Below are 21199 nucleotides of genomic sequence, written 5' to 3' on the forward strand. Positions count from 1 at the left end.
ATTAAATGCCCGCCCAACCACTGGCGCATGCGCAGTAATCGCTGACTCCCCGGTCCGCTCCCCAACCCAAGATGTCTGCCGCCCTGGGAACCAGCCCGCCAAACGGCGGTGAGGACACGAATTAAAGTGCAGGTGAGGGGGAAGTAAGGCACAGATCCGCAGACCTAAAAGAAATTAAATGCAAATAGATTTAAAAATCGCGCGGCAGCGCCGTAACGCTCCTGCTGTAAAAAGCTCTATGGTAAGAACATGACGGGTAGCTGATGGACAGAACTAGAATTTACTTTTCAACTTTTTTCCAGTGAAGAAGGCTGCAGTGATAGGAAAGCTGTGGGAAAGAAACTGTAAATAGTGGTAGATATATTTTGTGTATTGTCTAAGAGGAAACATCAGAATCACTGAAAAGCTGGGTCTCTGTGCCAAAGTCAGCATCTGTTCTGCCTCTTGAAAACTGCACACTGGAAAATGTTGGCATCTTACTCTAAAAATGAAAGAATATCTTCTACTAATAAATACATGTTTTAAGAGCATTTTACCCAAAAGTCTCAATGTGCTGTGGCACTTAGAACTGTGTATTGTGGCCTTGTTTAGATTCCCTCTGAAAAGGGTTACAGGTTAAGGACCATAGTAGCACCTGCCCCCTCAAAATACTAAAGTTGAGTAAGAGTTACACACAGAGATCTGATAGTGTAAGCGACAAAATCATGAAAATCTAAAAATCCAAAAGGCAGTCCTCTGACATGAATGCACCTCACAAAATGTTAATCTGTTTATCTGGTGATGGTCAGAAGTCTAGCCTGGAGTCATTCTGGTAGTTGCGGTTGACAGTTTTATTTTACATTTCTTCGTAGTCATAAGATATCAAGAATCTTTTGACATTGGTGTTTCACATTCTTTACAGCTCACCAAAAGGCAACCTATCGATTTGCACTTGCTAAGGTGGTGTCTGTAATGTGGATTCAACCATCCAGGTTATGTTATGTCTCATTAAACGTGGTACTCATCGACAGGCTCTATTTTAGCACAATAGTCTTATCCTTTCGGTAACTGATCTGCAATCAAATATAAATTTGTATTCTAGAAAACGTCAGAACTGACATGCCAAAGAGAGAAAAGCAACAGCAATTTAACATTCATTAGCAAGGTGTCAATCTTACACTGCAAGACAAAACATTCTCAGGGGCTCGGCCCCAGGTGGAATATGGTTCGGTGGTACACGTAAAGCGAGATCAAACGTTTAATGGACACACAGACAAACCATTAACTCAATCGGAACTTGAGGAAAACTCCTTGGCTCGACTTTGCTGCAGTAAATTATCGAAGTGCAGCTGGAAAAACAAATCAATATAAGGATGACAAGGATTGTCAAACGCAACCCAAATTGTGTTGGGTACAGAAGATCGTTATTTTGAACAAAGGACATCAGTTGTTGATTAATCATTTTTTCTATTACTTTTGCTGCAAATGGCAAGCGGGATATGGGTCTGTAGTTTGTTGGATCCTCAGGGTTGAGACAGGCCATTTTTAGGAGGAGAAGTATTGAGGCCTTTTTCCACTGTGATGGAAAATGACCCGTTTCAAACATGGAGTGAAAGATTTCAGTAAGATACCCCTGGCTCCCACTGACGCAAGAAAAATTTGTACAGCGAATCCTACAATCTCCTCACTATTTGAGACCTATTCCCCGACAACTATGTCCTCTAAATAGCTGCCGGCCCCCGATTTAACAATGCTCTATACATCCACCTCGTAATTTTCCAAAGACTGCACAACAGTCCTGCTTACCCCTTCACCCTGACAATTTCCCTCCACTAACACTGGTTTAGTAAGATGCAGAGGGAAACAACATGATCTCCAAACTATATCAGTTGTGCATTGCCATGAAACCGGACACCACTGCTAGGGCGAGAGAGATATGGGCGCGGGACCTGGGAACCCCCCTTACGTACAGGGTATGGACATACAGTTGTTCCCAAATACAATTCATCACCGGCATAAATTTTTAGATTTTAAATGCTTACACCGTATATATCTCACCCCCTTAGAAATTGCTAAATTCGACCCTACCAGATCGGATCAATGCCTTAAACGTACAGCTCCAAGAGCGGATTTCGCACAACTAACATGTACATGCCCTGTTATTACTACATACTGGATCTCAGTCTTCCCCAACGTCGCAGATATGATAGATACCACACTCCATCCTGACCCCTTAGTGGCCATTTTAGATTATTCCAAAGACATACCCCGACCTGTGTGCAGGCTCGCCTCCATGGCCTTTCTATTAGCCAAACAGGAGATTACACTCTGCTGGGGATCCGCCAGGGCTCCCACCTCTGCTGCCTTGCTTAAAAGTATGACCCATTGTGACAGTGTAAGTGAAGACTATGCTACTCTTCAGCCCCCAACATCCCGTCCTCAGGATTTCTGGCAGCCCCTGAGTGATTAAGTCTGTACTATTGATTAGGTTTCTGCAGATTAAACCCACCACTCACCCCACAGGACACATTGTCCCCTACTTTAGGTTTCCATCCGCCACTTCACACCCTTTTTACACTGAATGAAACCCCACATGTTACTTGACAGATGTTTATGATAATGCCGTGTTGCTTCACTATTGTACCTCCTGGATGTGTTTTGGCGATGTGAATTATGTGCAGCTTGCTGTTGCTGGACTGTATGTTATATATTTAAAAATGCAATAAAGACAATAAAAAACAAAAGATACCACGAAGTATGCAAGCAATAAATTCAGGGATTAGCTTTATCACTGATGGAGGAGAAGGATCTGTAGGTGATCCATATTTGGTGGTTGGATTAACTCCGCTACCTGATAAGGGGTTACTGGGACAAACTCCAAAGTAGTTAGCTGTTTAAGTTCTGTTTGAAGGTTTTCTTCCTTAGTGTTGTGTGCACTTGTAATGTTAATCCTGGAGTTTAGATTATTGCTAGTAACAAACTCTGTGTATTTTAGATTTACTTTGTCACTAAAATAGTGAGCTGCAGAAGGCTTGGCTACTGTTAAATCCTTTGTTGCCAGGGAGTTAAGTAAGCTTGGTAATCATCTGCAACTATCCCTTAGAGGAGGTTTTGGAATAGTCTATCTGTTGGGTAAAATAAGTTGTTTTTCCTTCTTAAGTGTGTTTATATATTTGAACAAAGAGCATTTGTAAATTTCTCTCTAGATCATTATATTGTGACCTCCATTTCCTCTCGAGTCTTTTGCAATTTTGTTTTTCTTGCTGAAGTGCCTCAGTAAACAACGGGGCTGAGGTTTTTTTTCAACCGGCTTTGGATGTCCTTAAAGGAGCTACTTCAGAAAAAAACGTATTTAGCCATTCAGTGTATTCCCTTGAGCTGGATTCAGCATCATGGGAGAACGTGGATTGTACAGCTGCTCGCTATCTAACCTGTTCAAGTCTCGATAACAAATATTGATTTTAAACGTTTTATTTTGTGGGGTGGTTTAAGGGATACAGATTTAAAAAATGCATAGCAAAATGGATTGACCAGGTTAAGTGCAGGATTTCTTTAATTCTGATGCGTAGGTTGGTGGGAAAAATGCCATCCAACATATTACCCGCAAGATGGGTAGGCTAGTGTAGTAATAGCTGCGAAAGGCCTAGGGTCTTGATGGTTTCTGTGAGTTCAAAGCGTCCTTATCGTCCAATAATCGAGATAAAAGTTGAAATATCCTAGCACAGTGTTGTCTTTTGCGCAATCCCATGCTTCCAATTGGAAGCCCAAGGTTTGCAGAAAGCAGCCCTTAGGTCGATAAATAAGGAGACCTGAGAAAGTTTGCTTTTGCGTAATTTCAAAGCTGAAGGCTAGTGCTCAGCATAGTAAACATGAGGCTGGCTCAAATCTAGCTCTGAGGGAATCTTTATATATAACCTCTAAACAGCCACCTCTTTTTAAGGGTCTATCCAGTCTATATAAAGAATAGCCCGCAGGGGTTGCTGCAATGAGATCAGGGCTAGAAGATACGTTTGGCCAGGTTTAGGTCACAAAAGTTAGATCAATATGATGACTGTCGAGAAGTTCAGATAGTTTGTGGCAGTGTTTGACTGCCGAACAGGGATTTATGAGCGTGCATCGCTTTGTGGTAAGTGGTATGTGCGAAATGTCAGCATTGTCTGCCAGGGGAGTGTCTTGTTGGTCAATTTGTGTACAGAATTAAAAGCCACAATTCGGGCAAATGGTTTTGGAAACCGGATGGAGATCAGCTAGGTTAATACTGACACACCTGTGATTTAAGTGATTAAAACAATACAGTTCATTACCGGAGTAACATATCCTTGTGGCAGGGTCTGGGGAAAATGTCGCAGGGGGTCCGGTGCTCTGCGCGATCTTCTCGCAGACAGGCTTACCTTAGGCACATCCGCTGTGCGGAAACGCCGATGCGTTGCATAAGTAACCCTACATATTGTGAAAGTAGGTCTAGAGAATGGATGGCATCAAATTTCCACAGACTTATCCCTAAGAACACTTAAGAACTTAAGTAAAGTCTCTCGGCTTCTGGATCGATCAATCTCTTTCTTCCCAGGGAAACTGTACTTTAAAATGGACTACAGTGACACTACACTCTTTAAGCAGACTTAACCCTTGCTACCAGCTAGTTTCATACTAGTGGTACAAGCTGTTATTATTTCTCAAATCAACTATGGGAATGCCAGCTTCATGGGAGTACTCAGGTTCACACACTCACCTCTGTACTATTGTGCTATTCTACATTAGGCAGCTCAACAGCTGTCTGCAACCAGGTCATTTGAACATATCATCTCGTTTTGAGAAAATTACATTGGCTCCCTCTAGAAGAGAGAATTAAATTCAGAGTCCTGACTAATAAATAACGGTATTCACTTCACCCAGCCAGATTAAGTATGGTGCACCGTAAAATCTCAAGAGGAATCAAACACAGAAGCAAAGACATTAACAGACTTCAGACTAAAATCTTTAAAACAATGTATCCAGCCCCCAATCCTTCTCTAGAGCTGCCATCTCTCTGAAAATCACTCCTAGACGAAACGAGACACCAGGACAACCAACAATGAATCGTTAGAAAAACAGAAAACCTTTATTTACAAACATCAGAAGCAGAAACCAACTAGCTCCGAGACCCTTATTACTTTTTTCCCCAAATCTCTCTCCTTCACCATATGCCAACTCCCACATCTCACCTCTGGCCTCCACTCTCCTTCCGCTCCAGTTTACACATTCTCTTTATGTTGCTACCACCTTCTCTCCTCATCTTGCTCCGCTACGAAAAAATGCTCCTAGTGGTTATAAAAGTTTGCTTATACCTTAGTTTACTACCATTTTGATTTAACATGAGACTTCTATCTCTGGATCTTTGCTATCCAATTCACTACAATTTTAAATAAGCTTGTAAATTGAGACCACATTTGGTACAGTGCTCTACAGAAAAAATGATGAATAAAAATATATAAAGTCTGCAGCCCAGTTAAAAAAAATCATGCATTCATTGCTTGAAGGTTCAAACAAATATTTCAGTTCAATGTGCTTGTATGCTTTCTTTGCAGGCCAAAGTAAGTTTAAAATGTTACTGTCCCTTCTAATTGTGTCTGAAATCGAATGTGCAACCCTTTGCTAAATTATCGTAGTGTGTCTGTGGTGCATGGACCCTTATGGGCAACAGTTCTGTTATATTAATGGTATGTCCACTCAAACTTATCGTATACCACACAGATACATATTTTACAAAGAAATGATTGAACACAAAACAAGAACCAAGTGGCCAAACCAATATTACACAATACAGACATTTTTTGACTACCTGCAAGAATATGTAGGTTCTCCCACTTTGAAAACTCGACCACAGAGATGTGATGGTTTATTTGCTTGTTCAAGTCTTGGAAATCCAAACACTGGATCTTCGCCACACAGATACCACTCCATTGGTCCAAGGAGGACATGTTGGGTCAGAAGATCTTCCCTTTCTGGGGATGGATCAGGCCCCCGGCAGTAGATCTTTGGTACATATAGAGCTAAATGCTGGTACACTTCTTTCTGAAGATCAGTTGCTTGCAGCCATTTCTTAAAAAGACAAACAAGAATATGTTACATAAAACCTAACACTGTGTAAATGTCTGTCAAGAAGCTTTAGTAAAAACTTAGCTTAGAGCTTGATATCACCAAGTAATCATACTGGATAATACATTTGAAACCATCATGCACTAAGTTGAGCCTGACCCCTGGAAATCCCATGCCAGCCAACCAACTGTAAAACCACATAAAATCCCTGTCAATACATCTGGAAATCTCCTTCAACAAAATGCCATCTTGATTTTGGTCTTCACACTCATTCCCATACATCAACACATGGATCAATAAGACTCTTAATTTGACAAGTTATCAAGTATATATCATGACAAGCTAAATTAACTAAAAAATAGGTTTGCATAAGGAAAGTTATTGCAGTGTTCAGGCCTCTATGGAAGCATACAATTCTTGTTTCAATTGTGGCATAAGGCTATGTATGCCCTGCACTCAGTTCCCAAAGTGTGCAGCCAAAGGTTATGCACTGTAGGCTCTAGGCCAGGCTTCTCAGAGTAGCTCGTGAGCTCCTTGTAGCTCTCCAGCTACTTTTAGGTAGCTCTATTTTTTGCTGCCTGGTCCCCTAATTTAGAAACTTTTGCTTGGTTGAATTAATATATTTATACTAAAATTGAAAAGCCTGTATTTGAGATAAAAATTGTGTATTTTCATAACTCATGATCTGATTGTTGGAGAGTAACTGTTGAATTTTCAAAATATTTAAAGCTGATATTTGAATAATAAATCATGCAGCTTTTGGGGAGACTTATTACCAGTATTATTACCTTAGTGCCAAGGGTTCTGAAGCTATGGCTGTTATGTATTTCCCACATAGAGGCATTACATATTCTTTTTACATTACTACTGGGAACCCTTGGACCAAGGTGATTACTGCTGGTAATATTGTATATTGTGGCAATGTAATCTTGTCTGATGTGGTTGCTATTAAGACACTAATAATAGTAGCTCATGGTGACTTTCATTGAACATAAGTAGCACTTATCACAGAAGAGGTTGGAGACCCCTGCTATAGGCCCATGAAACAGGGTACAGGATTTGCTTGAAGACAACAGCTTGCGTTCACAGATCACTGCAGTTGGATAAGGTCTATGCAGCATGCTCTGTGATCAAAGGGATTGACTGTCTACAGGGAAAGGAACAGTCATAGGTATTAGCCCTAGGTCACACCCAAATACATCAAAACCAAAAACATGCACTGGAAAACAATGTTTAAAGAAGGTTTTATTTTTAATTCCAATCAGGAAATAATGTTAGTTATTTAAAACAAGAACAATACCTAGGCCAAAGATAGCTTATAATCCAAAACCCAAGAAACAGTGAAATGCTCTTCTTGCGATGAGCAATGCAACCTTAAATGTCCTCAACGTGTTGTTCATGACTTCTCACGTCACAGAGAACATTACAAATTATATAAGCAAAATGTTATTTAGAAAACAAGCCATACATTTCTATGAAGTACACAGGACTGAATCCACTGCCTATATTGAGGGACAGTATTAAAATGGCCTCTTTATACCCTAAAAAAGTCTCACACATTTAAGTGCCGTACTACTCAATATAAAAAAGTACCACGGGTAGGGTATACATAGCTTATGTAGTAAGAAAAAGGATATTATCTTTGGTTCGTTTAGCATCCACTGTTAAATATACAGCACTATTAACCTGTTTGAAATCTCAGAAAACAGCAGCCTTGCATCTAGGTCCATAAACTTCCATATACATTTCTAATATGGGACTCTCCAAGGAAAATGTATGGTGATATCGTAACACTATTAAAGTATCTCAATGAAGAGTGAGGGTCGGAGGGATCTAGTTTAAAGACTTAAATAGTTTCAAAAATCCCCAATTCACAGTATTATAATACACAAAGAAAACTATGAGTCTAGTAACGTTTAAGACCTAAACACTTGTGTGAAGGGAATGCTTGGTAGAGTGAAACATAAATTCATGTGTAGATATATGTATATATGAATTTGGTTCCCATCATCCACATAATGTGGCTCGCTTGATCATCTGGGAAACCGGGACCTGTTAGAGAACCATCTTCTACTTAGATATCGTAGATATTGGTCTCGTATATGTCCCAGACCTCTTTAGCGGTATGTTGATTTTTTGTGATGAAGGAGAGATGCTATGCTGAGCTGGAAGGGGAGCTCAGCATCAGCGAGGGGTGCCGACGGATAGAGCGGTGCCTCCATTACCTGAGCAGTTGCCAGGTGAGGCGAGGCGCATACCCACCACTAATTGGGTTAATGAAGTAAAATTACTCTCCACGGATCCTCTTGGCCCAATAACAGGGTTCAGGTTGTATTGTAATTGGTTGTCCGTGTTGTTTTGGCACAAAATCACTTATGCAGTAGCTTCCTTTGGTCCTGACGAAAGCTTGGATAACATTATCCGGCAGCTGAAACATGTAGACCACCTCTCCATCACAGTTATTTGTTTAAACTGTTGTAGCACTGTTTTTATTCATTGTCATCAAGGTAGCGTTCTAATAAAGTATCTTTTGTGCCCTGATAGACAATTTTAAACAGCACTTGCTCACTAGCACTTATCACTTGCACTGCAGTCATCATCCTGAACTATTACTATAGCATCTCTCCTTCATCACAAAAAATCAACATACCACTAAAGAGGTCTGGGACATATATGAGACCAATATCTACGATATCTAAGTAGAAGATGGTTCTCTAACAGGTCCCGGTTTCCCAGATGATGAAGCGAGCCACATTATGTGGATGATGGGAACCAAATTCATATATACATATATCTACACATGAATTTATGTTTCACTCTACCAAGCATTCCCTTCACACAAGTGTTTAGATATCGTAACACTGCACATTCTCAGACCTAGGACCTAGGACACTGCCATGAAACCGTTTGGGGAAGTATTTTGGCCCAACAAGGTGTTGGATTTTCCTTTTATTGTATATTACATAGTATCTCCCCTACTTTGAATGCTTACACGAACAGACATATCTAAAGCAATGGCTCCGGCTGGACAGGGAGTTTGAATGTGATCACTGTGTAAAATCTTGGAGAAAGTGTGGACTACTCAACCACTTATACTTGGAGAATCCAGTATGACGAGCATTGGCAAAGCCAATGGGTTTTGCCTTTTGACTCTACCAATGCAGACTTATTGGCTTTTCCAGCAGTGCTTAGCTGATGCTAAAGAACGGGAAAAGAAGCAAATTGTTTTTGCTGGCGCTGAACAGCATAGGGGAACAAAACAATGCAATTATGTCTATACACGCATGTGTAGTGAGACATCACTTCATCATTGTGGAGAGGTGTGGTGCAGCGACTTCGGAGCAGAGGGTTCACGGTTCGATCCTCGGCTCCGGCATCAGATCAGCGCAGCACCATGTGACTCTTTGTAATAGCTCACTTAATTTCCATGACGGTCCCCAGCGCCTTGAGACACGTAAGGGTGAGTAGTTCGCGCTTTACAAATACGGATTTACATTTACATCGCAACAGTAAAATGAGGATGTTTAAATGTGAATGCCTTGCCAGGAATGCGCATGCATCTATCATGATGTGACAGACTTTTTATTTTTAACTAACCGTTTTAAGATGGCAGAAGCGATCTAGGTGAGATAAAGTTTACATAGATATCTATATCTACAAATCTATAGTGCAACAAAGTGACTTTTAGTTTTTTTTCCTGCCAAATAAATGTGCAGCCCTGCAGCAAAGTTCAACTGCCAGGACCTGAAGCAGCGGGGTGGGGGAGCAAGGGATAAATTTAGAGGGGAGCAAGGGATAAATTTGGAGTGGGGCGGGATACTACATTTAAAAGAAAAAGCGAGTGAGGGAAGGGTTCAGGGAAAACAACACAAGATGGGAGAAGCAACACGGAGTGCAGAGGGGTGTGGTTTGAGTAGGGAAGCAACACACGAGGGAGAGTGGAAGAAAACTCATGCAATCCCATGGAGTTCTCAACGTAAACTGAAAAAGTAATTTCCTGAATGTAAGCAGTGAAAGGAAACATGTCATCCAAACAAAACACCAAGGGAGGGACAACACAAGAAGAGGAAGGAACACCAGTGAAAATGAAGCAAGCAAATGAGATTGACAACAAAACCAACAAACAGCAGCCAATGGGCTGACTCATACACACTGTAATTACTCGTACTGTCCACAAAAGGTCTCCAACAACAGAAAGCTAACTGCTATCTGTAGGTGACAAATGGAAATGGAATATCCAACCAAAAAAAATAATCTTACTTGGGACCAACATAAATGACAGTACCTACCATGTAACCAGTGACTGCCCCCAGATCCATAGAATAGGCTCACAGACCTTTGTTCTCTTTTTCTAAGCATATTTGCTCACTTTAGGGGCATGCTTTCCAGAGACAATTAGTCTAGCTATCAATCCATACAAGACAAACATACTTTTTAGGTCGAGCCTGGGCGAGGCATGCTGTATTAGAGTATTTGAAGCCCGCTCACTCTCCGCCCATATTTGTAATTGGCTTGTATCATTGTCCTTCATAAATGCTGGCTTCTGATTGGTTAATGGGCTTGTTAATCCCTCTTCATTTGTAACCTCCCATGACGACTGGCCCCTTTACTTCTGCTGATACACGGTATGTCTTATTTTCAATGTAAGCACTATTTTCTTTAAGGCGTTTCTCCTACTAAAGGCACAACATGCTTTCCTGCAACATTCAGCACACTATGCGCTTTACAGGCATTCACTTGCACAAGTTTTATATATATGGGCGCCACTCCGTGTTTTAGTGCGGCGCTCGCTTTGATTTTTTTAAATTTTATTTAATTACTATGGCGCCCGTTTCACGTACATCGTGTGTTTACGGAATGCTAGTTTTATTTTTCTTGTTGTTTAGAAGATGCCATGCCAGGGTTTCACGTTAAGAGGCCAAGACCTTTTCTTTAGGCAACCCACGTCTAAAGAAAGGTCCGTGTCATCTATTGCATTGGAAATGCTTGTATTACCTATGGCGGCACGTGTGATATTTAAAAAAATGCGGGGCTCACACAACTTGAGCTTTTGTTGACACTTTAACCAAGCACTAGGAGCGTGAGGTGATGACCGTGACAGTGAGGCTGCAGCGGGCGACTCTGGACCCCGGCTCTTCTCCAAGCCATCCCTGCAAGGCGAGCGCTTCTCCTGGTGAGCTTTAGGCTGCTCACACAGTGAGTGCAGCTCGCGGTGGTTTACATTGTTGGTACTCCAGTCTTAATGAAATGAAAAACAACAAGCGACTATGAAGTTTCCGCTCCCAGCGTGAGGCACAGTAAACCATTTATTTATGCGTGGAGGGGGAGCCTGGAAGGAAAACAACAAACCTTAAACAGAGTACTGGTGGATCGAGAACCGATCTCTGCCCGGAACAACTGCTCCTTGCTATGCAGGAAATCTTTCCTCCCCGGCTCCCCCTCCACGCGTAAATAAATGGTTTACTCCGCCTCACACTGGTACCGGGTACTTTTGCAAGCAAACTGCTTTTTAGGTCTCGCCTGAGCCAGTGCATGCGCTGCTCTGCGAGACATTTGCCACTCTGCTTTTAATTTATCGTTTTTTTTAACTTGCTCGCGCTTGTGTCTGCGCTTGTATATTAATTGGTGCAGCAGCGTAGGAGGGGGATTAGGGAGCCTTACCTGCACGTTAAATTGGAACTTCACCCACATTTGTGGGACTTAGTGTCTAGGGCTTCCGGGGAGGTATACATCGCGGCGTTAGGCGCCATCTTAGGTGAGTGGCTGACAAACAGGCCGGGGACTAGGCGCCATCTTGGTTGGCGTACCAGACTTTCACCTAGGCGGCTTCCCGCGCACTGCTTCGCATCTTGCCTGCTCGGCTCGGGTATTTAAGGCAATCTCTCCTCTAGCAGGTAGATCCTTTTGAACCTGCACTTACGCCACAGCGCTATTTTCTATTTTGCCACTCTGCTTTTAATTTATCGTTTTTTTTAACTTGCTCGCGCTTGTGTCTGCGCTTGTATATTAATTGGTGCAGCAGCGTAGGAGGGGGATTAGGGAGCCTTACCTGCACGTTAAATTGGAACTTCACCCACATTTGTGGGACTTAGTGTCTAGGGCTTCCGGGGAGGTATACATCGCGGCGTTAGGCGCCATCTTAGGTGAGTGGCTGACAAACGGGCCGGGGACTAGGCGCCATCTTGGTTGGCGTACCAGACTTTCACCTAGGCGGCTTCCCGCGCTCCACGGTGATAAAAAGGAATGGAGGATCTAGCGCGCAGCGTTGGCGCGCAGCGGTCGCGCCGTGGGCGCGCCGGAGGTGCGCCAGAGGTAAGCCCGTTTGCGCCCGTTCGCGCATCGGGCGCGCTGGCGGCTGAGACAGTGGAGTCACCCCCACCTAAGCGCATAATTTATACAAAAGAGGATTTGTGTGCTTTGAATTCTGTTAATTTGGCACAATGTCAGCTCATTACTGCCACCAACAGCCCTCAGTCTTTGACTTGTGGTCTGCTGAACGTGAGATCTTTAGGTAGGCATCATGTAGAGATCGCGCTCCTCATAGAACAATACGACCTAGATGCCTTGTTCATGACTGAAACATGGACACGGCCAGATAGTGGGGTTGAACTGGGGCAGGCCTGCCCCCCAGGATACAAGATTAGGCATAACCCACGTATTGGGGCCAGAGGAGGAGGTGTAGGGCTTATCTATAGAGAGTCATTGGATTTCTCTCCGCTAGAAATTAAGAAAATCAGGGACCTTGAACTGATGGGCTGTTCATTGAAAGGACAGGGAGGTGTACTTTTTACGGTACTTGTGTGCTATAGACCCCCTGCTGGTGCTATGTCGGCTGTGTCCGAACTTACAGACCTGATTTATGACCTATCTAATTCACATGCCAGATTATTAGTGCTGGGGGATTTTAATCTATGGCCTGGCGGTCCAACAGACTCAGCTTACTCTTGCCTCACTCAGGCGTGTAGTAACATAAACCTGGAGCAGTTGGTGGCCTCAAAAACCCATCTGAAGGGCCATATACTGGACCTGATCTATGCCAATCATGGTCAGGTAAGGGTGGAAAATATCCTACCACAATGTTGGTCGGACCATGCTTTAGTTCTGTTCTTGGCCGACCTTCCGGAAAACCACCCAAAGTATAGTAGCCTGGGAAATGTCAAGATCGGTAGACAATGGTCTAGGCTCCTGAGGAGTGAATCTCTTCCTAGTCTGCTCCCGGACACCTTCCACCTGGATGAGAATGTGGAGCAAAGCTATGAGATCTTCATTCAGCGTATCACGGCGTCTTTAGATGAGTTGGCCCCATTAAGAAAAAGACGAGACAGGAAAAGGGTTGCCATGCCTTGGTATTCGAGAGAGCTTCTCCAACTAAAACTCCAGTGTAAACGGGCAGAGAGAAAGTGGCGGAAACATTATTTGGCATTGGATCTGCTACTTTTCAGGCGGGAATTGGCAGCATATAAGATCCAGATCAAAGGCGCAAAAGCAAGGTTCCTTGAGGAGACTTTGTTGTCAGCCTCTAATAAAGCTCAGGCCCTATTTAAAATGGTTAATGAGTTATCTCGACCGGCCAGTGCGTCCACCGCCATTCCTGCCTCTCAGTCACTTTGTGATTCGTTGGCGGCGGCCTTCGAAGACAAGATTGCGACCATCTTGAGTAAAATGAATCCTAACATCTCGGTGACCACTTCCTCGCCTACATTGGAGGTGGCGGATGGAAGAGCAAGGCTGGATAGTTTTCCCTCCCCTTCCTTTTCAGAATTTGTGGTTTTAGCTAATAGTGTGTCTTCAGGCTCGCCTTTAGACGTTCTTCCGCACAAGTTCTGGAAGGTGTTTGGGCGGGAGCTGTTTCCTCCTCTCCATGCAATCTGCTGTCAATCTTTAGGCTCTGCCCAGGTTCCGGACAGCTGGAAGCTTGCGGTAGTTTCTCCGCTGCTGAAGAAGGAATCACTGGACCCCTTATCTCCTGCTAACTATAGACCGATCTCATTGCTCCCGTTCCCGATTAAGATCCTGGAGAAATTGGTCACAAGACACCTTTCCAATTTCCTGGAAGCTAATGATTATCTAGATGCAGCGCAGTTTGGGTTCAGACCAGCCCATGGAACCGAATCAGCTTTGGTATCCGTTTTGAGCGACCTTCGTTCGCGTGCCGATCATGGTCAGGCAGCCTTTTTAGTGCTGCTTGACATGTCGGCAGCGTTCGATACGGTCAATCATGCCATTTTGACCAGGAGGTTAGAGGAGGCTGGGGTGATGGGCCTGGCCCGAGATTGGCTTGTTTCATACTTGACCAATAGACATCAGGTGGTTGCCCTTCCCCCCTTCAAGTCTACCATCAGAAGGGTAGGGCAGGGCGTACCCCAGGGTTCTGCCATCAGCCCTATTCTTTTTAATCTTTACCTCCGCCCCCTGGTCCAATTAATTAAATCTTTTGGCATAACGGTTACCAATTATGCTGACGACACCCAACTCGTCTTCTCCATTGAGGGGGAGAAAGCGGTGTCATTGGAGGCCTTCCATCACTGTATGGTCTCCACGGCAACATGGCTAAGTAACAACTCGCTGCAATTTAACAGCTCCAAGACGGAGGTGTTGCATTGCTCAGTGGATCGTGTTTCACGTCCTCTACCGCAAGACTTCTGGCCCCCTTCTGTTCAAGGCACAGTAGCAGCAGCAAGCTCGGTTCGCAATCTGGGTGTGATCATGGAACCCAATCTTCAACTTGAGGGTTTCATTGACAAAACAGTGTCTTCCTGTATGGGGCTTCTACGTACCCTACGGAAGATTCTTCCTTTGCTCCCTGCCCATGCCAGACCAGAAGTAGTGCGTAGTATCATTCTTAGTAGACTTGATTACTGCAATGCACTACTTCTGGGGGCTCCCATCACGGCACTGGGCAAACTGCAACGGGTCCAGAATTTTGCCGCCAAGCTAGCACTCTCTCGCCGACGGTTTGACTCATCATCTGCAGCCCTTAAAGATTTGCATTGGCTGCCTATTGCTCAGCGGGTCGAATACAAAGCTCTGTGTTTGGTCTTCCGGGCCTTACATGGTTTGGGACCACTCCCCTTACAGGAATTGTTCACTTGGTACAGCCCTGCCAGACTTCTCCGCTCTGCGTCAGCTAGCTTGGTAACGGTCCCCAAAATCCGGAGGAAGCGGATGGGGGGACGCTCGTTTGTCTACATGGCATCCAAGCTGTGGAACAATCTCCCACTGTCGCTTAGATGTGCTGGAGACTTTCTACCTTTCAAAAAACAATTAAAAACTCATCTGTTTCCTAGGATAGAGTAGCCTGCTGCTGTTTACACAGGTTTATTTGGATTATAGCGCCAGGATGCCCGTTGGGTGATTGGAGCGCTTTACAAATATGTTATACATACATACATACATACATTTAGTTAGTGGATGCGCTGCACTGCGAGACATTTAGTTAGTGGATTTTCAAAGTGCTACAGAGGCTTTTCCTGGCCTCAAGCTTGCGTGCACGCGTGCAGCCACCATCTGTCTTTCCTCCGTCACTTTCGCGCATGCTGTCTGAGTGCATAGCAAGGATGGCCGCTTTTATATCCAGCCCGACAACGCACTGCGTCTTTAAAGCAGCGCCTTAGTGTGGCATCCACCCTCCCCTTTGGATTTTAAATATTATTTTTTTTACGCAGCCCAGCATCCGCGGTTCAGCATTGGTGGCCGCGTATGTTATATACAGCCCCGGGGAAGCTGCGCTTGTTTTTATTTTCAGCGTGCCATGCACACATTCACAGTGGCGGGAATGCACCTTTCTTTCTGCGTGGCTCGCTTTTTTCCGGTCCAGCCACAAGAAGCAGAGGCAGCGTCGGCTCCTTCATATGTGAGGAGGTAGGCGGGGCGTGTAACAGCTCTTTTCGCTCCCTCAATTGCAATGCAAAAGGTTTTGTTTCCAAGATGGCGTCTTCCTAGCTCATCAGCACTGTTGCAGATGGCTTTCCTCGGGGTATCCAGTTGTCCTGGTAAGTGTGGGAATCTTCCGTGTGCTCGAGTGAATGGTGTCACTGCCTTCTGTCAAACTGCACGAACCATGTCACCTCGGTGTTAACTTTTTTCTTTTAGGCCGTTCTCTCGTCATGTTCATTCAGACAGTCTCCTCATTTCCTCTTACCCAATATTTTTACTTGAGTGTACCGAGCTTCTGCCGGTCCGAATGTTTGTAGATCATTTTACATTGAGTTTGCAAAAAGTTCATTCATAAAATCAAACAAACAAAAAAATAAATGATGTGGGTTTATGCCGGCCATAGAAGGGTAACACAGATTACTTTCATTCTTTACAGCTTCCCCCAAGGGCGCTATATAAAACCTTCCAACAGACTACAAATATATTTCGCATTCCTGCTCGCAAGAAGCTCCTCGCAGCCCAGGTATAAAGCACTAGCAAACGCGCCTGATAATTAACCCCTTCCCTCCTACCTCTCCAAACAAATGAAACAAGCATTGGCATAGCCAATAGGTCTCGCCTTTGGGACCTTGTAAGTAAAAAAAAACTGAAGTGTAAGACTTCACGTTTACATTTACTGCATCCTAAATACGAAGTAAATGTAAACATGAAGTCTTATACTTACTTACAAGGTCCCAAAAGCGAGAACTATTGGCTATGCCAATGCTTGTTGACTTTGAAGGCTGTGCAACATGTTGCCTGGGGTGGGTAGGATACACAATGTTCACGTGAAATAAACCAAAAATTCCTTGCTTCTCAAACCAGGGTCGGGTAGAGGCTCTGAGCAGGTGAAACATGCACCTGCGTGCCTCGCCTGGGATCGCGTTTAACAAGCATTTGCAATGCGATAGGTCAAGCAACTGCGAGATTATGATAATGGCATTGTATGACAATGCCATAATAAAAGGCATTGTCATTTACAATACCAATAGGTCAAATTTCTAAAATGAGATACCCATTTCATTGCAAATGCTTGTTATTATTTCCGACAGCGAATCAGTTCTGAAATTCACCAGAGTGTCTATGGAATAACTTCTCCTTAACCTTATAAATGAGGAGCGTGGGTTTATTACTGGTTGAGCCTTTTTGGAAGCCCCACATTTTACTCCTCTGAACATGAAAGGCCCAGGTCATTATAACATTTCGATAGTGTGCTGACAGCAACAGCAGATCACAAACATCAAAAATCCGTACAGCAATATACAGCTCAATATCCTCCCCCCGTTAAGTGCGGCAAAAAGAATGCAAATGAGCGCAATCACTAGGGCTCTACGAAGCGGTTGGACCGACGTATCTCCCTACCTCGCCAGGGGCAAGCCATTAACATGGCGGCCAGGTCACGGGTCTGTAAGCCTCACAACTACAGAACCTTCCTTGTACCCTTCTTTCACTCCTATCTCTTCCGATTTTTTATTTCATCCTTTTTTGTTTTTTTTCTTGTCCTCACCAAACCACGTCAGGTCGGGTTAGCTAAGCATTTGTTTCGAAGTGACTTCTAACACTGCTGTACAATCTACGTTTGGCTAACCTTGGAACAGAAATGCTGATGTCTTGTTTATAAAAATCAATAAAATACTTTGGAATGGAAAACACACCTCAGTCTAGCGGCTTTCAGACAAACCAATAAACACGAAACTGAAATGTTTCCTGAAAATACATTTACATTTACCATCATAATGAAGGAAGTAAAATTGGCCTTTCAGGGAATATTTTAAACTGTTATGAGTTACAGGCACAGATTCAGTTATCAAATCTATTTTTTTATGGCAAAGTGATAGCCTGCTTTCAAGGTCCGCTGGTGATGCTATCAATTTACTTTTTTTTTTTTAAACTGTACGATAGCAGTTAATCACGCCTAATATTAAAACAAGCACTGGCAAAGCCAATGGGTCTGGTGTTGACTGATAGCTGTTTGGCTTTGCAGTGGTTATTTTGTCATTGTTCTTTTAAAAATGTATTTTGGGGGGGGCTGCAAGGTTCTCGCCAATATGTAAATAAAAAAAAGTGGCAAAAAGATAAGACACGCATTGCCATGGTTCTCCTGCCACTGAAAGGAACGATTTTATGTGTGGATGTGCCACTTGTGTAGGAGCCGAACCCCCTCACCAACACAGAAGTCAGTCAGTGGCGGAGTGGGCTGACCCACTATCTCCCGATGTATGCTGCAGTAGTGCGAAGAAATCTGTGACTTAAGAGACCAATGGATGAAAAGGGCTCGTTGACGGCTCCTTTAAGTAATTTTATACACATAATATTGGCAACATCAAAAGCTCTTGCGAGACGCCAGACCTAAAAAATCAATACAATCTTTGCAGCATAACAACGTGCATTTGTTAAGTGCACATTCACTCAAGAAGGGTGCATAGGCGCTGCTTAACAGATATTTGTTGCCCAACTCAATGGTACTCATTGCATCAACCTCAGAAGGATGAAAGACAGAGAACCGAGAGGATTTAAACATGAGACCATGAAGAGAAGTCAAGTGCCTTAGTCAACTATACCAGGATGCATTGAGCAATCCAGTTCCAAGGGGTTAGTGCGAATGCCAGAGATTAACACACCTTTTTATGTAATCTATGAGCACCTGCAGCTTCAGCGAAAGGTAATAACTTGATCACAAGCGGCACCAGGGCCATAACAATAAAAAGACAATTATTTTTTACCATCAGACTACCTATTCTGCACAAAAGAAATTTCTTTGACTACACGACAGACCATGTACCAGAGTGGTGGGCCTAGGAAGCAATTATAGCTGGATGAAGAAAACTGTATAGCGACCCTATAACTTTTAGCCTCGAAAAGACTTTTAAATGTTTTTTGATTTCAGAGCTTTTGTGAGCAACCTATATAGCACATGAATGATAATAATGATATGCTTTATCCTCCCACACAGATGTGCGCCCTGGCTTGGCTACCCCGGCCATCCTCCTCTCCCACTCTCCCCAAAAAAGTAATCTTGTGCGGCCGGATGATAAAAGCATAGTTAGGAGGATGTTGGAAGGATGTACTGCAAATAAAGCAGACATAATAAAAGGTAAAAGTATCCTGCTATGACATTCTCGTATCTAATTTTAGGTCTCGCTTATAACAGCACATGCGCTGTCTGTTTTGACACATATTGTTAGCTTAAAGTGGGCGTAGAGCTTTCCATAGCTTATCATTGGTTGGCTTTATTGTCACTCATTTGCTTGTTTCTTATTAGTCCGCTTCCATGAGCTCTCCTTCCTCTCCTGGTGTTTGTCCCTGCCCTGGAGCATGAACCCATTATGTGTGTTCTTCCACTGCTCACTTTTCAGGCACAAATTTTTTCTCTATGGTCAAGCGCTCAACGAGAGAGCGCATTTTCCAACTGTCTTCCTCATGTACTTTATGTTCCTCTTTCTTGCCAATGTATTGCTCACTTTAAACTACCTCCCTCAGTTGCCTTTCTTGCTCCATCCCCAGCCACCACCCACCGCTGTAGATCTTGTTACCCACATCCCCACTCATCTACCCTCTGTTATCCATCCTGCCTGCCCTCATTCGCCTGTGAGCTTCCTATCCCTCAGGTCCAACCTCCCATGACCATGTGCTTTCCCATCCCTACCAACCAACCTTTTGATGTTCGTGTGCGTCCTCATCCCTGCCCACCCTGTTGTCCATATGCTTCCCCGCCCACCCGGTTGTCCGTATGCTTCCCTGCCCATCCTCAATTCGCCATGTGCTTCCCTGCCCATCCTCCATTGTCTGTGTGCTTCCCCACTACCTCTTGGTTCTCCATGTGCTTCTCCATACCTCCCCCTCTATTGTCCGTGTGCTTCCCAATTGTAGTCTATCGCTTGTCTTTCTCTCTCACACTTGTTTCCTTCTCTCCTGCCCTCTTTCTGTGTTGCCTTGTCCTCCGCACACTCACTTCCCCAAAACCACTGCCTCGTTCTTTTGTTTTAAACTGCATTAGCGCTACATAAAAAAGTGCATTAGCATTATATCAAAATAGAGCTATTCATACAACTTTTTATTTACGAAAGCATCTAAAATTGGTTAGTACGAAGAAAAGAAATGCTTGACTAATTTTTAGGCGCATACCTACACAATGACAACAACCACATCATAGCGGTTTAAGATTTTTTTTTTTCCACTTATTGCATGTATGTTGTACAGCATGGCTAGAAATCATTGGCAGGGTCCAACCTGATGTAGCATAGTGAGCAAAACAACGATGGATTGGAGGACTGCCCGAGTGACTGCCAGTGGTTAGACTTATTGCAAGCGGCATTTCATCATCTTTTGTGTGGCTAGAAATCATTGCCATAGGTGAGACATAATGGCTTTGGAAATGCTTGTTTGAGGGCAGATTCTACAATGAGACCGAAATAAAGGCAGTAAGGACGGCAGCATTGGGAGTCCGAGAATTGCCCAGAAAAAAGGTTCAATAAGATTCATCTGTGTCTGAGGTCTAACAGTGCACCTAATCTATAGAAAACCCAAATCAAATAAGAGTGAATATACACTATAAAGTCTTTTTTTTACTGATATGTTATAAGGATCAAACAAACAAGCACTATACAGTGCTACATTGCAGAATATGGCCGTCACAAAACAGTACACCAAAACACATTATAGCGACATGTGTACACTTACTCGGGCAGCCAAGACGCATAATATATGAGGGACTGGTGCCACAAGGCAATCAGTAAAACAAGCGAAACATTTTCAATGTTAGAGTCCTTGTATCTTGGCACTGCGGAAAGTGGCATCAGATCTCGAGTGATGGGTTGCAAAAGGTGTCCTTAAGTAAGGGGGAATGCTCTTCTCCGTAGCCAGCAAGGTAAGCTCTGGGGAAGCAATAGCATCTGAAATCTGGGTGTCTGAGTTTGTATTCAGGTCTGTAGACTGAGCCAAATAGGCCTTCAGAGTATCCAGATATCTTTAGATCGAGGGGTCGGGGCAGAAGGCTTTCATAAATGTCGCTTTGAATATCACATTGTGTTAGATCCTTTATCCAGTCGTTTGCGTGGGACATCCATGCTTCCCCAGGACAGAGCAATCCTTTTTGCCAGAAGCAAATCAATCGATGTGTATCCACGCACTCCTTTTGGTAATGACTTTACAAAGCCCAAGAAGGCTGAGGGGAGTGATCTCAAACTGTGCATTAAGCATACCTGCAAGTGTGTGTGCCACCTTCCCCAGA

General features: G+C 43.6%; 1 protein-coding gene across 3 annotated transcripts in view; it reads right to left on the minus strand.

Moving 5' to 3' along the window:
- The window catches only part of UBR2 (ubiquitin protein ligase E3 component n-recognin 2), a 1393714-nt gene that overhangs the window by 1301626 nt on the left and 70889 nt on the right, over window positions 1-21199 (minus strand). For all 3 annotated transcript variants that reach the window (XM_085612829.1, XM_085612828.1, XM_085612830.1), the window contains exon 2: window positions 5798-6057. In XM_085612829.1, the coding sequence (XP_085468955.1) occupies window positions 5798-6057 (260 nt within the window). The remainder of the gene's footprint in view (window positions 1-5797; window positions 6058-21199) is intronic.

The sequence above is a fragment of the Triturus cristatus genome, chromosome 6 (genome assembly GCF_964204655.1).
Source record: "Triturus cristatus chromosome 6, aTriCri1.1, whole genome shotgun sequence".
Taxonomy (NCBI): Eukaryota; Metazoa; Chordata; class Amphibia; order Caudata; family Salamandridae; genus Triturus; species Triturus cristatus.